Consider the following 13,437-nt stretch of genomic DNA (forward strand, 5'->3'; position numbering starts at 1 on the left):
GATTCATTGAGCGTTGTTGTTGCTACCGATGTCGTGTTTCATGATCCATATATCCGAATGGTTTTTATGGTCTTTGGGTGTGTTCAGCATCGGGGGCCATCAAGGCCTTCACATGAATTCATGTTGAGTAGTTTACTTGCTTTTGTGTTAAACACCTGCCCAGGATCATACATTTAACAATCTGTACTTTAGGCTGACACGTAGCCCACATGGCTTCTGTGTTCCGTTATACGGCATCGATAGTGTGCTCATATCTGCCAACTGCACAAAAAGTATAGACGGAAAAGTGCAAGATGGGAAAGTAAACGCGCTAAACATACAGCAGATTTCACGCATCTTCCTGCTATTTTCCATCTCTCTTTCTCTCGCGTCCTCTCCCCTCCTCTCCTTATATCCTACGTTACTGTGGGACATAAACACAGGAGTAAAAAAAAGAAAAGGGGGGAGACTGGAGCCAGACAGCAGCCAGAGGAAGGAGGTAAAACCTGACAGGCAGCGAGATGGAGATAAACGCAGGAGGAGCCTCACGGGTCGGCAGGGAGAACGGGGGAATTGAGATGGAAACAAACATGAACTTTTAATGCTCTTTATTGGAGAGCGGGGAGGATGGAGGGAGGGAGGGAGGGAGGGAGGAGGAGCAGGTGAGGAGCAGACAGTGGAGAGAGAGGAAGTAGACAGCAAGGGAGGGAGAGCGAGAGAGAGAGAGAGAGAGAGAAGAGGAGGGAGGCAGAGTGGTGGCGTGTCGGGAAGAGGCAGGGATCCACTCACACGGCTGACAATATTCCCCGGGTCAAGTCATGGAACATGACGGTGAGTTTTCTCCTCTCACAATCAGACGGCTCTTTGTGTGTCTGCGTGTGTTGACTTTCCGCGGCTGTGTTATCGTAACACAAGGCACAAGGACTTGCTCTCCTGTGCTTTATTTGTTTGTCACCTGTCAGCTGGCGATTTGCTTTAGGTGCACACACACACACACACACACACACACGCACTGTAAATCATTAGGCATTATTAAGTGAATGGAGCAGCATGCCTACAAAGTCTGATTTGAAGATAGGTTTGTAAAAAAAAAACACTCAAAAAAGGGGGTTGAGGTAAATCTAAAACACAGTCAGTATTGCTTTGAGTATCTTTGCTAAATGAGTATTTAACTTTTGTCAGAGATCATCCGTCTGTCAGGTCGCTTCTTAACCTCAATTGATAAATCTGTGGCATATATCAATGACAACAGCAACAACAACAGCGTTGTGCATAATGTACAGGAACACTACTTTAAAGATGGTGTGCAATATTAATAAGATGCTAATGCTGCAAGTAGAACACTTAATACCATTAGGTGGGCTGTAACTTCACTTAACCACGCTCCTGGTGCACTGAAGGCCAGTTTTGACGCTGATATGGTGACAATTACTTATGGGGCAACGGTGATTGTTTGCGCAGCTTTAAAAGCAATTATTGCTTTTCGCAAGACCTGCCTAAACTTGCGTTACATCATTGCAGCTTCTTATATGAGAAAGACAAAGCAATGTAAGTTTGTTCTTTGTTCATATTTCTGCAGAGGACAAAAACGCCGATATTTCCAGGAAGCCATCTTGGGTGCATGAGGCCATTAACTAAGTGACTGATACGTCGCTGCATTGGTTGGTGTCGTACTCAGCTGGAGGAGGCGGGCAGGCTATATCTGGACCATGTTATCTAATATAGTTTAATTACAGTTTGCACAGGTTGTCACCACACATTGTTAATAATAATATAAAGCAGAGCAAATGTTTAGATTCCAGTGTTCTTTTCCCCCCCTCTTGTTGTCTTGGATTTACAGCCATAAACCACTCGTGTGTGTGTGTTCTCTTAAACCAAAGGTTACACAACAAACGATTGCTGTTGTGCGTTTGTGAAACCAAATTTTGCAAGGCAAAGCAGAATGAGTGAGTGCACACTTGCATATGCCTGTACTCATTTGTTTGGGCGTGTGTGTGTGTGTATCTGGGATGAGCACGAATGGTTGTTCACACGTACTCTTCTCTCTATGTTCTCAGCTCAACGTTGATCAGGTCATGTTTTCTGTGTGTTCAGGAGGCAATGTAAGGGGAGACGACGCAATTTACATATTTTCATGTGGCCGTTTGATATCAGTTATTAACACATTTTTGAGAAGTTTCCCATAAGGATTTGGAATTAGAATCCTGAACCTGTGGGTCAGGTGGAGGAAAAGTTCATGTTTTGGGTTCAAATAAACCATAAATGAAGGACAAACCTAATTAAGTTGACAAAACTAATACTCAGTTTTGCGGTTCCTCCGTGTCTTCGTGTTCATCTCTCTCACGCTCTCATTTCATCCCATGTGAGACGTTCCCTGGTACAACAGCACACTTCTTACACGTGGATCTCCTCCTTCGAGGGCTATGCCTGTCGCTCGCTCGGACATCCTCGTGTCAACACATCGTAGTTCTTGTTTACAACCATAAATAAGGGACGAACGCGTCAAAGCGGGCTGCCCTCGCAGACCTCTCGGCCCGCAGACCTCATTCAGTGAAAGCTCGCTAAAACAGCAGCAGCACCTTGCACAAGTGGCGGTCCCCTTTGGAAGCCCTGTTGAGTCCCTACGAAAGGCTTAATGTTGACTGTGTTAAACTTCTGTCCTAAATCCTACTGTGTGTGTATCTGATGTCGCCGTTATTATTTCTCTCTGCTGTGTACTTTCTTCTGCTCGTATTATTATCATTATTATTATTATCACAGAGCCCCCAGTACTTCATCAAGCTTTCATCCATCTCTTTCTGTCCACGTCTCTTTCTCTGTCTCTCCGGAGCATCGCTTTGTCTTCAGCTCTGTCTGGCAGGATGTCAACTATTGATTCATCCGGGCAGCATTTTAGCAATGATGGCAGCTTATGGGTTGTGCCAAACAGAATACAACAAACAGGAGATCAGGTTTCAGGCGAGCTGGCTGGTATTCGTGAAGAGGAAGAGAAATGACAGCAGCCCCTTCTGGTTGTATCGTTCCAGGCTCAAGGGTGTAAGGTTGTTGATACGTGGCAAACTATTATTTAATTGTGATACGCAGAGTTGTTAAGGCAGAGAGAGGGTGCAGAGTTGCTTTTGTGAGGAGAAAGATTTAATATTGGTTGATTTTAGGTACTGCATACGTGCTTGCTTTCATTTGGATAAGGATCAGAGATAAATTGTCCAACATTGTGTTTGCAACAAGCCTTGTAATTCCTGCACACACATGAGAGTCAGTCAGGGTTTCATATTTGGTGGCTGCATTGCAAAAACTGGAAGAATGTTGGTGTTAAAGCGTTACGCAAACCAATAATCTTTAAAATAAGAAATATTTATCGATAACGTTCAATATTTATTTAAAGTCTTTGAAATCCATTGTTTTGTTTTTGCAATGGTTTGAAATTTGTAAAAGTAACGTATGGAAATTAGCATTAATTCACATTTTTTGCAGATGTTAAGAAACCTCCGTAAGACGTGTTCAGTCTCCACACACTGAGTACACAATCAGTGCATGCACGTCATTAACAATTCTAAAAAACACAGAATTTGTAATTCAAAGTGCTGCTGTGATAATATTCCACTGCTTGTTGTACTGAGAGCATTTAAGAACAAAGACGTAGTTGCTCTCTAGTAAACCAGAGGCGGCTCCTCGCTGAGTCACACTCCATGACCGTTTGGCAGAGACGGAGATGTCCGATCACCTCACTCTTCAAAAAGGTTGGCCGCTCCGCGGTGTCACTTCACAAACCACAGGGGACTGAGCCGTCGCCCAATAGGAAACGTTGCTGCTCCTTTCTTCTTTAGACAATCGTTGATGCACAAAACACTTTTTGCAACTTGGGCCCCGATGACAACGGCACGAATGCGTCCTTCCAGATCCCCTGTTTCGGACAATATTGTAAGACTGGCAGTACCTTCGTTTAATGAATAAATCAAGGGGGCGGCAGAAAGTAGCACTTAAACAATTATTACCCCCTTGTTCCGCTGAGGCTACTACTTAATATTTGATGACTCCTTTCCTTTCCTCTGGCCCTCCTCCTGTCTTTACTTTTGCTGTTCCGGTCAATGAAAAAGGTCAGCCCTCCTTAGTTGATCTCTGTTATTTAGTGTCAGGGCGGACAGGACTGGGCTCCTAAAAAGGAGCATCCAAAGGAGTATTGGAAACAAATGCCAATACTTACAGCGGGTGTCCTCTCGACTTTGAGTTTTTCCCCCAAAGCTTTCCATTTTAGATCAGGTATCCTTGCACCGATTTACATTAAAAGCATCACATTGATCTAAACTCCCATCCAGAGGGAGCTTTTGTTTGATCAGTAACTGAACCAGAAGAATTGAGAGGCTGAAGCAGTAGCAGCCCAGAGGCTCTATAGTGAGTTTGTGACCAAAAGTTAACAAAGACACAATACTGTCTTTCTATCTTTGGGTTTTCTGTTAAACGAAGGAGCCCTCGATCTCTGTGTGTGTCTCCTTCACACGTTCACGCATGGACTCTTGGTCATCAGGTCAAATATCTTAAAGTGAATATGCAGTATGAAGGAAAAGGGTTGAAATAAAAGTGTATTTAATTATACCTCGCCAGAGATTTTGTCGTTTGTTTCTAGAAAAACCGCCAGGTGAAACAAAACACTTGAGACTTGAACATAAAAAGCATGCAATATAAATGTGCTTAAATATATTCTGAACTTCCTGCTACTCTTATACATGCTAAACACTATTACATAAGCTGACATGAACGTCAATGAAAGCATATCATTAAACCCGACGTACGTGCACCTCAATCACCATGAAATCAGCATGAAAGAAGAAATGGTTTTCCTGCCCCGTTCTACCTGATCATGTGATATTCCGCTGCCCTTCACCACACGTGGAGCCTCCAACGCACTCAGCACGTGTCCCTGAGACGTCGAGTTAATGACGCGTCCTCCCAGTCGATACTAATGCAGTCCCTTCCCTCTGTTAACGTTACTAAGTACTTCCATCCTCCACCTCGTCGCCGACCTTCCTTCCTGTCTCAATTATCCACTTCCATCTCATCTGATACCAACATTCCTGCAAGACCTCACGGCGGCTCCCAGGTGTGAATGGACCATTGTACACAAACAAACAGGAAGCATTTTGCAAACGTTCTGCAAACTGCTGGTTCCAGTTGGTTCCGGTGCATGAGCCCGTACAGACGCCTTGGTCTGTCTATATGTGACGGTGTCAGTGTCACATGCACGACCTTGTGAATCACATCAGGACGAGAAGGTCTGAATCCGCCACACTCGGGTCGCACAGAAAAATGCAGCCAATCCACTGATGGCAGAGGATTCCGGTGAATGTATCGCATAGTTGTGTCGTGTAATGAGGCCGTGCAAGTGCTTCAGGTACTGCAAGTACATTTTTTTGGAACTAAATGGTTTCGTTTAGAGTTCACTGCCGGTTTTATTTGGCCAATTGCAGCGGCCCCCAGTAAGAATGTCACCGTATGTGATTTATAGACACGCCGACTCTGTTCCTGGCTTCTTTCACCTTAACGGCTGAGCCGGCGGGGAGTTAATGAGAACCGCTATTTAGTCGCTTTGGTTTGAGTGGAAACACTAGATGGCAGTCTTGTCCTTAAAGCGTGTGTGCGCTCTTTGGCCTGTTTCATTTCTTTTGTGGGGGAGATTTCTCATGCTGCCCTTCCTTTTGAGTACACAAAATGCAAATACATCATTACGTTTGTGCGTGATGACCCAATTCATGTTAAGAATAAGCGTATAGTCATGATTAGGATGGTTACGGTAACCCCTCAAGAAATGGATGCAAGTCAATGGAGTGTTACTAAAAGCTCGGAAAACCCAACTGTGTGTAACTGGGTACCAACTGCCGTGTGAACGGGCAATTTAGTCCAACTAAGTTCTGTAAAGGCTCAACAATAACGACTGATAAAGTTGTGTGTGTGTAGTTATATTGAGTGTTTTGCTCGGTTTGCCACATCAGAGCGAGGTGCCGAGAGCTTGAATGTGTAGCGTTGAACAGATATTATTTCTCTGTCCTGCTCTGAGCCATTTCCTTTTTATTTCCCTCTTCATCATTATCATCCTTAACAAATCTTTAACAAATCAAATTGATCCCTTTGGGCTGACGGGCAATTTCACTTTGTATTGAAAATCTATCAACCAAACGATGAATCGACTAAACCAACTGTTGCAGAATTACATCAACAACCATCGTCCCACCATCCCTTCCTATCTGTGTCCCACCTTCAACGCATAAGGCTGGAAGTGTATCTGTGGATGAATTGAATGTGAGATGCAGACATTTGCACTAGAGGTTTTAGTCTGCGCACATAAACTTATATCTGCTCTTAATTAATTTGCACCGGTGAAAGAAAGTACTCATGGAACCCAGGAAACAACCCTGGAAAACCGATGGGTCACCTCATACATTAGACGGGTAACTGGGAGAAGGAAAGAACACGTTTTGAAACAAAAGAACACATTTTCTTTTGTTTTTCTATTTCTTAATAGATGCTTTTCTTTTGAGAGGCTTAAACACTCACAAAAGCCTCCCAAACAGAGCAGCTTTTAAGGGCTCATGAGCCAAATGCTTTTTAATTCATAACACCATATTGTTTTGATGTGATCGGTCGAATCGAAGAACAACATCCCCCTTTTTTGTAGAGTAGACGGACGCTTCCTCAAACGTGTACTTTTCATTGGCTACTTGCTAATACGAGTAAAACTTTCCTCCATCGCCGCGGAAACCAGTGGCTGAAGGTGTCGGAGGTCTCCACCCGTTGACCCCCATCAGCGCCTCTAATCTGCAGCGAGGAATGAGAGGCATTCATCAGCTGCTCGCTCGAGGAGGGAGGTAGAGGAGGAGGAGGAGGAAGGAGGAGGAGGAGGAGGGAGGGGAAGTTACGACGTAGTAGCGACACTCAGTCAGTCAGTGAAGGAAGTTTCCTCCTCAGCCATCCTCCGCTCAAACTTTGCTCTTTCTTCTGCGATGAAGTCACACGGCGGGATTTAAGCGGCGACGGGAGACCTCTGACCTGGGCGCTGTCTTTTCGTTTTTGGGGAGGAGGTGGAGGAAGAGGAGGAGGAAGAGGAGGGGGGAGGGGTGGGTGGTAGTGGGGTAAGTGTGGGCGGGGGGGGGGGGGGGGGGGGGCGGAGGTGGTGTCGCTCCGGAGAAGCTGAATATGGGTCAGACCGCCGCGTCGGCCGCGTCTCAGCCCGCTGCCGGTGAGTGTGTGTGTGTGTGTGTGTTCTCGTGTTTACGTGCCCGGTCGTTTTCTCGCGCGCACGCACGCACACGTCCCGCTATCTTTCCCTCGGGGTGTCCGCTCGTTTTCCTCGCGACGTTTCCCGGGAGCGTCCGCGCGGGCGAACGCACAACCGGAAGTGAACTCTCCCCCTCCTCCCCCCGTCTCGCTTTCATCCAAACGAGCAGCGGCTTTTCACAGCTGTTCTTTCATTTGTTCATATGAGTTTGTGTACTTAACAACCGGTTTGAGTCCGGATCAACAGCCGGGTTTGTTTTTCCCGATCACAACAATATGCTTCACAACTCACACTGAGGCCACGTCATCTCATTAACTGTAACTTTGTTCTATTAACTGTAACTTTGTTTCTATCAACTAACTCTGGTCTATCAACTGTAACTTTGGTCTATTAGATGTCCATCAAAATGTCCCGGATGCGGTTGTCAAATTTCCATGCATTCTTTGACTTAAAACAGAAATGTTAAGAAAAAAATGTTTATTCAGGATTCATTTTTTAGGCTTTGAAAATGTCAGAAAATAGTGGAAGCCCCAAGGGGACATCTTCAAAATTCAAATTTATAAATATAGTCACATGATGGAAATAAAAAAAGCCCTCGCTTGAAGCATGAAATATTTAAATATGTATTTTTTTATATTCCTCCCATGTTTGACTTGCAACAACCCAAGAATAACAAAACAAACCTATTGTAAAATATTCTTGACCTCTGACCGAGGGCCATGCAGGTGTGATTCTCACTGTCGAGGGCCAGTTCACACCTGCAGGTCACAGTGAATCTCGTCGAATGCAATTACAAAACTGCCACTTCAATAAGCATCACGTGATTATGATCCACTGATTCAGATGATACAAGCATTTGACTGGAGAGATTGTTGTATATAAAAAATCACGAGATTCCGGTACATTAAATCCTGGTTTGGATTCTACAGGTTCCAGAGAGATTATCCCTATAATTGTGCCGTTGGGATGATGGTGCCAGAGTGGGCGGTCCAAAGTGTCCCCCCCCCCAAATCTCCTAAATGTAGTCCGATGTCTCCTAAATCTAAATCCTAATCAAGCACTGTTGCCTTTCCTAGTCTTCATGGAGACATGAAGAGTGTAAATCAAGTTGAACTAACGGACGGATACGGTCGTGAACTTGGTGCAACTTGAGTCACTTTGAAGCCTTAAAAGATCAAATGTGAGACTACATTAGCGTGCGAGAACACACTTACAAATCTATTCCTCCTTTGTCATCTGTAGTCCATGAAGCATGAAAGTAAACATTTACTATTTGCTCACATTTTTCACAGTAACGCTTTAGGGCAGCGGGAAGGACGAAGGACTCTGGATGAAAAACCAAGCTGGACTTTTTGTTTAACGGCGCTGTAAAAGTGAAGACTGTTTTGTAGCACACTTAAGCCAACATTCGTAGGGACCTAAGGCCATAATAATGATCTATATACGCGCAGCGTTATGGGTTTCATTATGATGCCTTAAATGCTGAATCAACAGTGCTAAGAGCTGGAGGGGTAAGCGATCCGTCAGGGTTCCACCGAAAGACCATTAATATAAAACCGATAGCCTCTCAGGCGTAATGAGTTATAAATGAGCCTTAAAACACTGCAGCTGCGGTCTCCTCTTTGATTTCTTTCGGGTCTGTTACTCCCGACTCGGCCCGGGCCCTCGGAGTATCATGAGTTGCACAGTGCTCTGCTTCTCCGGCCTGCAGTGGAAAAAAAGTTAGGAAGAAATGAAGTGTTGAAACATCAGCCAGTGCCCGGCGCCGGCCCTCCCTCGTCCGCTCCCATCAAACACCTCTTTTTTTCTTCGTCTTTTTTTTTTTTAATGCAAGCTCCTCTTTCCCGTCCCACATTTCCTCTCTGGCCCCACCTCAGTTTCCACCTCTCCCGATCTCTCTCCCTCCGTCGCCTCCCCTCTTTTGTCTCTCTTCGGCTGTCTCGCGGCGTCCCACGGTGACTTGCAGCGAAGGAAGGAAGGAAGGAAGGAAGGAAGCAAGCAAGCCTCTCCCTTCCCCCCCCCTTTCTTCCTTCTTCCTCCTCAACAACACATGTTGCTGCCATAACGTCTGGAACTACATGCTCTTGGACCGAGGCAAAGACGAGACACACGCGCGTATCTACTCAGCCGATTGAGTCGATGCACGTCAACCAAACGGGAGGAATCTGTAAAAAAAATAAAAAATAAAAGAAAGCGTATCCAACGCTACCGACGAGTCCTCCATCAGGTCCGCAGAGGCGACGTAGACACGCCGGCATTCGCCTCACATTCATTCTACACATCTCAAGGTGTGTGATGATCCCATCCTCTGCTTTGCTCGGGTGGATCCGTCCTGTTTGGCGTGCGGGATTGCTGTGAAACTTGATCGCTGGCAGTTCTTGTGTGTAGTGAATGGACTTTAAGTCTCCATAAATGACTCCGGTTTGCGTAACACTAACTGTTGTATTTATCAGCAGATTCATGACCTCAGGCTCTGAGTTGTTCTGGTTTCATCTTTCCTCGTGGAAGAGGTTGGCCGTTTATTCACGCGTCATGTTGTTGGTCTTTCTGAGGCTTTGCACGTTATTTTTGGTGGTTGATGCTGTCAATTCCTTCACTTGATTTCTTTATTCCTGTCGGGTTGGGGAAGGTTGGGTTTAGGCACGAAATATAATCGGTTTGAGTTTGGGTCAGCTCGTGGTTAGCAAGGTACTTAGCGAGGTTGGCATGTTGACATTTTGCTGTCATGGTTACAATACGGTTAGAGAATTTTTGAGGTCACCCTTTAAAAACAACAACAAACTGAAACAAACTGCGGCCTCCCGTGTCGAGGCCCAACCAGAAGCATCCTCACCTGACGTCCTTCTCCGCTCCTCTCATATCCGCTACGTCTGCAAACCAAACGGCAGTGTCATCGTGGGGAAACTTCCTAAAAGGACAAATGCTGACGTTCTTGTTGGGGCGGGGAGCCTCGGAGAGCAACATTCCTCCACCCTATCAAAATTAAGAGAATTCATTAAGTAAGCCGCTTTGCATTTCCCCCAAATTCCTCCAAAAATAAGTTGCTCATTACGTGTTTTCTCTCACAATGTGAAATCAGGATCAGGAATCAGGAAACATTTATTGCCAAAATATGTCAAACATGGCGGTTGGTGACAGTAGACAGTGTAACAATAGACAACAAGACAGCAGTGCACAAGTAATCAAATAAAATGAAATAATAGCGAAGGTAGATAACAATAACGGGAGGCTCGAGTGTTAAGTTTCTGTCCATTGACCGTTCTTTGCAAATGAACGCTTTGTGTCGTGGAACTGTCGGCTTATGAAAATATCCATTTCCTGTGTTGCAACACCACACGCATCAGTTTCAGATCTCCAAAGGCTGCAATGGTCTGGATCCGATTAGGCTTCAACCAAACAAACAGGGCAAAGATTTGTTATGAAAATAAGCACACGTCTGTCGATAAAGGAGACTGTGTGCGACCGACCATCTTAAAAAGTTCCCTATCTGCTTTCCATTCTCTAAATCAACGTTAATCTATCCTTCACTCCTCTTTACTATTCCTCTTTTCCTTTCTCTTTGCCAGTAACACGTCTGTCCCTTGTCCATATTAGGCTCCCTCTAGAGTTTAATCGCTGGACTAATGGTCACGATAATCGCTGTTTTTTTTCCATCATTAGCTGCACAAAGCGGCTGCTGAAATGCACCTAGCGATTTGATACCAACACGTTAACAGTAAATAAGTGTGCGTTTGTGTGGATGTGTGCGAGAGGGAGAATTAAATTGGTGTCGGGGGGGGGGCATGAGCTGGCTTCTGCACTCTTCCATATCTTTGCTCCCTATTTTCGATGCTTTTTTTATTGCCCCTGTTTGTGAATGTAAAAGTTGTTTAGCGACATCCCTCCACAGTCGGGGTGGTAAAGGTGAGTCAAACATGCACACTGGAACGTCATGCCGGGACATCACGTGCATTAGCGAAACAAACGTGCACTGTTTGAATTTTTTGGAGCCCCACTTTATTTACTTATTTATTTTTAGCAGTTGTTATTAAAGGCGGGATGTAGGTACAAACCTGTTTTAAAATAAAGAATTCTGCTCTGGTTTCCTGGCACACCCGCCACTCCGGCTTCTCCAGACCAGAAATACTTGTGTGGTAAAGATCCCTTTAGAGAAATCACACCTCAATCTAAAAACCAACCTGCCCCGCTTTATAATTCAAGGTGATGAGGCATCTGCTTTCTGATGACATAAACCCCCCCGCTGACGACCAAACGCCCCGAAGCCTTAACGTTTGATATGTTATGGGATGCTCTGCATCAATCCACCATCACCACCGCTCACTCTGATCACTGCCAGCGAGGCGCCTTGAGCACCAGATGGCCAACGACGTCTAGTATCGGCATCAACGGGCTGTCGGCGCTGGTGAGAGCCAACAAATTAACAGGATATTGATTGCTTTTTCTCATTGAGCTGAATTCCAGGATATGGAAGAGCACCATGCGATTAGGAGGTAATACGGATGAGTTCAAAAATTGGGTCTTTCCTTATCCCGGGAGTTCAACTGCATTCTTTCGATTTTACCTTTCAAGCGCTGGCTTTGCGCTGTTGGGCAACAGCACCCGCTAATAATTCTTCCGTAAGGCAGCCGGTTGTGCTCTCAGCTGTTTTTCTTGCTGCATAACCCTCTTAAACGGATTTGAGAAAACGCTGCACTGTTTTCTTTTGGAGCAACCTTTCCCATCGTTTCTGTCGCTAGTCATCGAGAAGGACTCCAGCTGACCATTCTTTGCGTTTTTAAACCCATCGGCGGCAAACCTCTGTCTCATTGCTCTGAGCTCCCGTTTCAACCACAGTTGAAGGTCAAATCCCTCCTACCAACTCGCTCGCTCATCTTTTCATGGATTATACGAGTGTGTGTGTGTGTGTGTGTGTGTGTGTGTGTGTGTGTGTGTGTGTGCTGGTCGGAGAGACGAGGGCAGGTCAGCGTCTTCGATAATGACACCACTTCCTCGACACTGTTATTAGTCTAACAGGGGCCATGATTTAATTAAACTAAACACAGCAGACATAAGGATCCAGTCAGTTGACCCAACAGTGACGGAAAACGGTCAAAACACTATTTAAAATGACCTCAGCTTATGAGGAAAGAGCATGAAGGACGTTCAAATATGTGTGAAATAAATCCCCTCAAATTGTAAATCATATTGTTCGATGTTGCCATGGCGACGAGGCATGTGGCAGCGAGGTTTCTTTCCTAGGTTCATAGGTGACGTCAGTTAAGTCCCTGAGGGGTCAGAGGTCAGGGGGGGGGGGCATTGTGGCATTGGGCCAATCACGCAGATGGGAAAATACTAAAGGGCAGGAAGTGAAGTATCTGAAACCAAAGGAGAGGTTAGTGACACAAAATAAAACAGGAAATGATGGAATGTTGAGATTAAAGTGAACACAACAAAGGGCCAGGAAGAGACGCGGCACTGTGATTGATTGGCAGTAGAAAAATTAAATTAAAACATTTGTGCCCAATACACAAAGAACAGTGTATAGTTTTAAAGTCAGCTTGATTTACTGGCGAGGACAATGTGGAACCGTGCAGGTTTAAGGAGTAGAAATATTTGACCTTGATGGCAGTGTGGCCTCTGACAAATTTAATTTGAGGGATGTTCACTCACTGTCCCGAGCAGCCTCGGACTCAAGCCTCAAACTCTAACTCTATCTCCTTGCTGCTGCAGTGACTTTACATTTTTTGTTGAGGGAATTCATTCGGTAATTTGACGGCACACATGATGATGTTCTGGGGGAAAAATCACGTAAAGTTTGTCAGGAGCAACAATAACCTTCTGATGCCTGCCGGGCTCCCTAGAGCGAGTCAGCAGAACTGTAACAACAAAACCCTTCCTCTGCTTGAATCTGAGGAATCACACACCACCCCTCTTTCCTCTGAAAGGTTCCGGTATGACGCACGCACACACACACACACACAAACACACACACACCATCTGCACACTGCCTGAAGTCTACCAGAGGGTTCACAGGACTTCTTATCTTTCAACAGGAAAGGACTTTTGGAAGGACAGGGATCACACACACACACACACACACACACACACACACACACACACACACACACACACACACACACACACACACACACACACACACACTGTTCCTGCCGAGCCGTTGAACGCTGGGAGAATGTCTTTTTCTTTTA

General features: G+C 45.3%; 1 protein-coding gene across 6 annotated transcripts in view; it reads left to right on the forward strand.

Moving 5' to 3' along the window:
- Window positions 1-13,437, forward strand: part of phactr2 (phosphatase and actin regulator 2) — a 29,755-nt gene that overhangs the window by 4,486 nt on the left and 11,832 nt on the right. For 2 of the 6 annotated variants that reach the window (XM_040178895.2, XM_078104963.1), the window contains exon 1: window positions 671-810. The exons of 2 other annotated variants lie outside the window; for them this stretch is intronic. In XM_040178895.2, the coding sequence (XP_040034829.2) occupies window positions 798-810 (13 nt within the window). In that variant the 5' untranslated portion in view covers window positions 671-797. Of the gene's footprint in view, window positions 1-670; window positions 811-6,893; window positions 7,211-13,437 lie in introns of those variants that run through there. 2 more of the 6 variants (XM_078104962.1, XM_040178894.2) reach the window with 2 other exon arrangements.

The sequence above is a fragment of the Gasterosteus aculeatus genome, chromosome 6, assembly GCF_964276395.1.
Source record: "Gasterosteus aculeatus chromosome 6, fGasAcu3.hap1.1, whole genome shotgun sequence".
NCBI lineage: Eukaryota > Metazoa > Chordata > Actinopteri > Perciformes > Gasterosteidae > Gasterosteus > Gasterosteus aculeatus.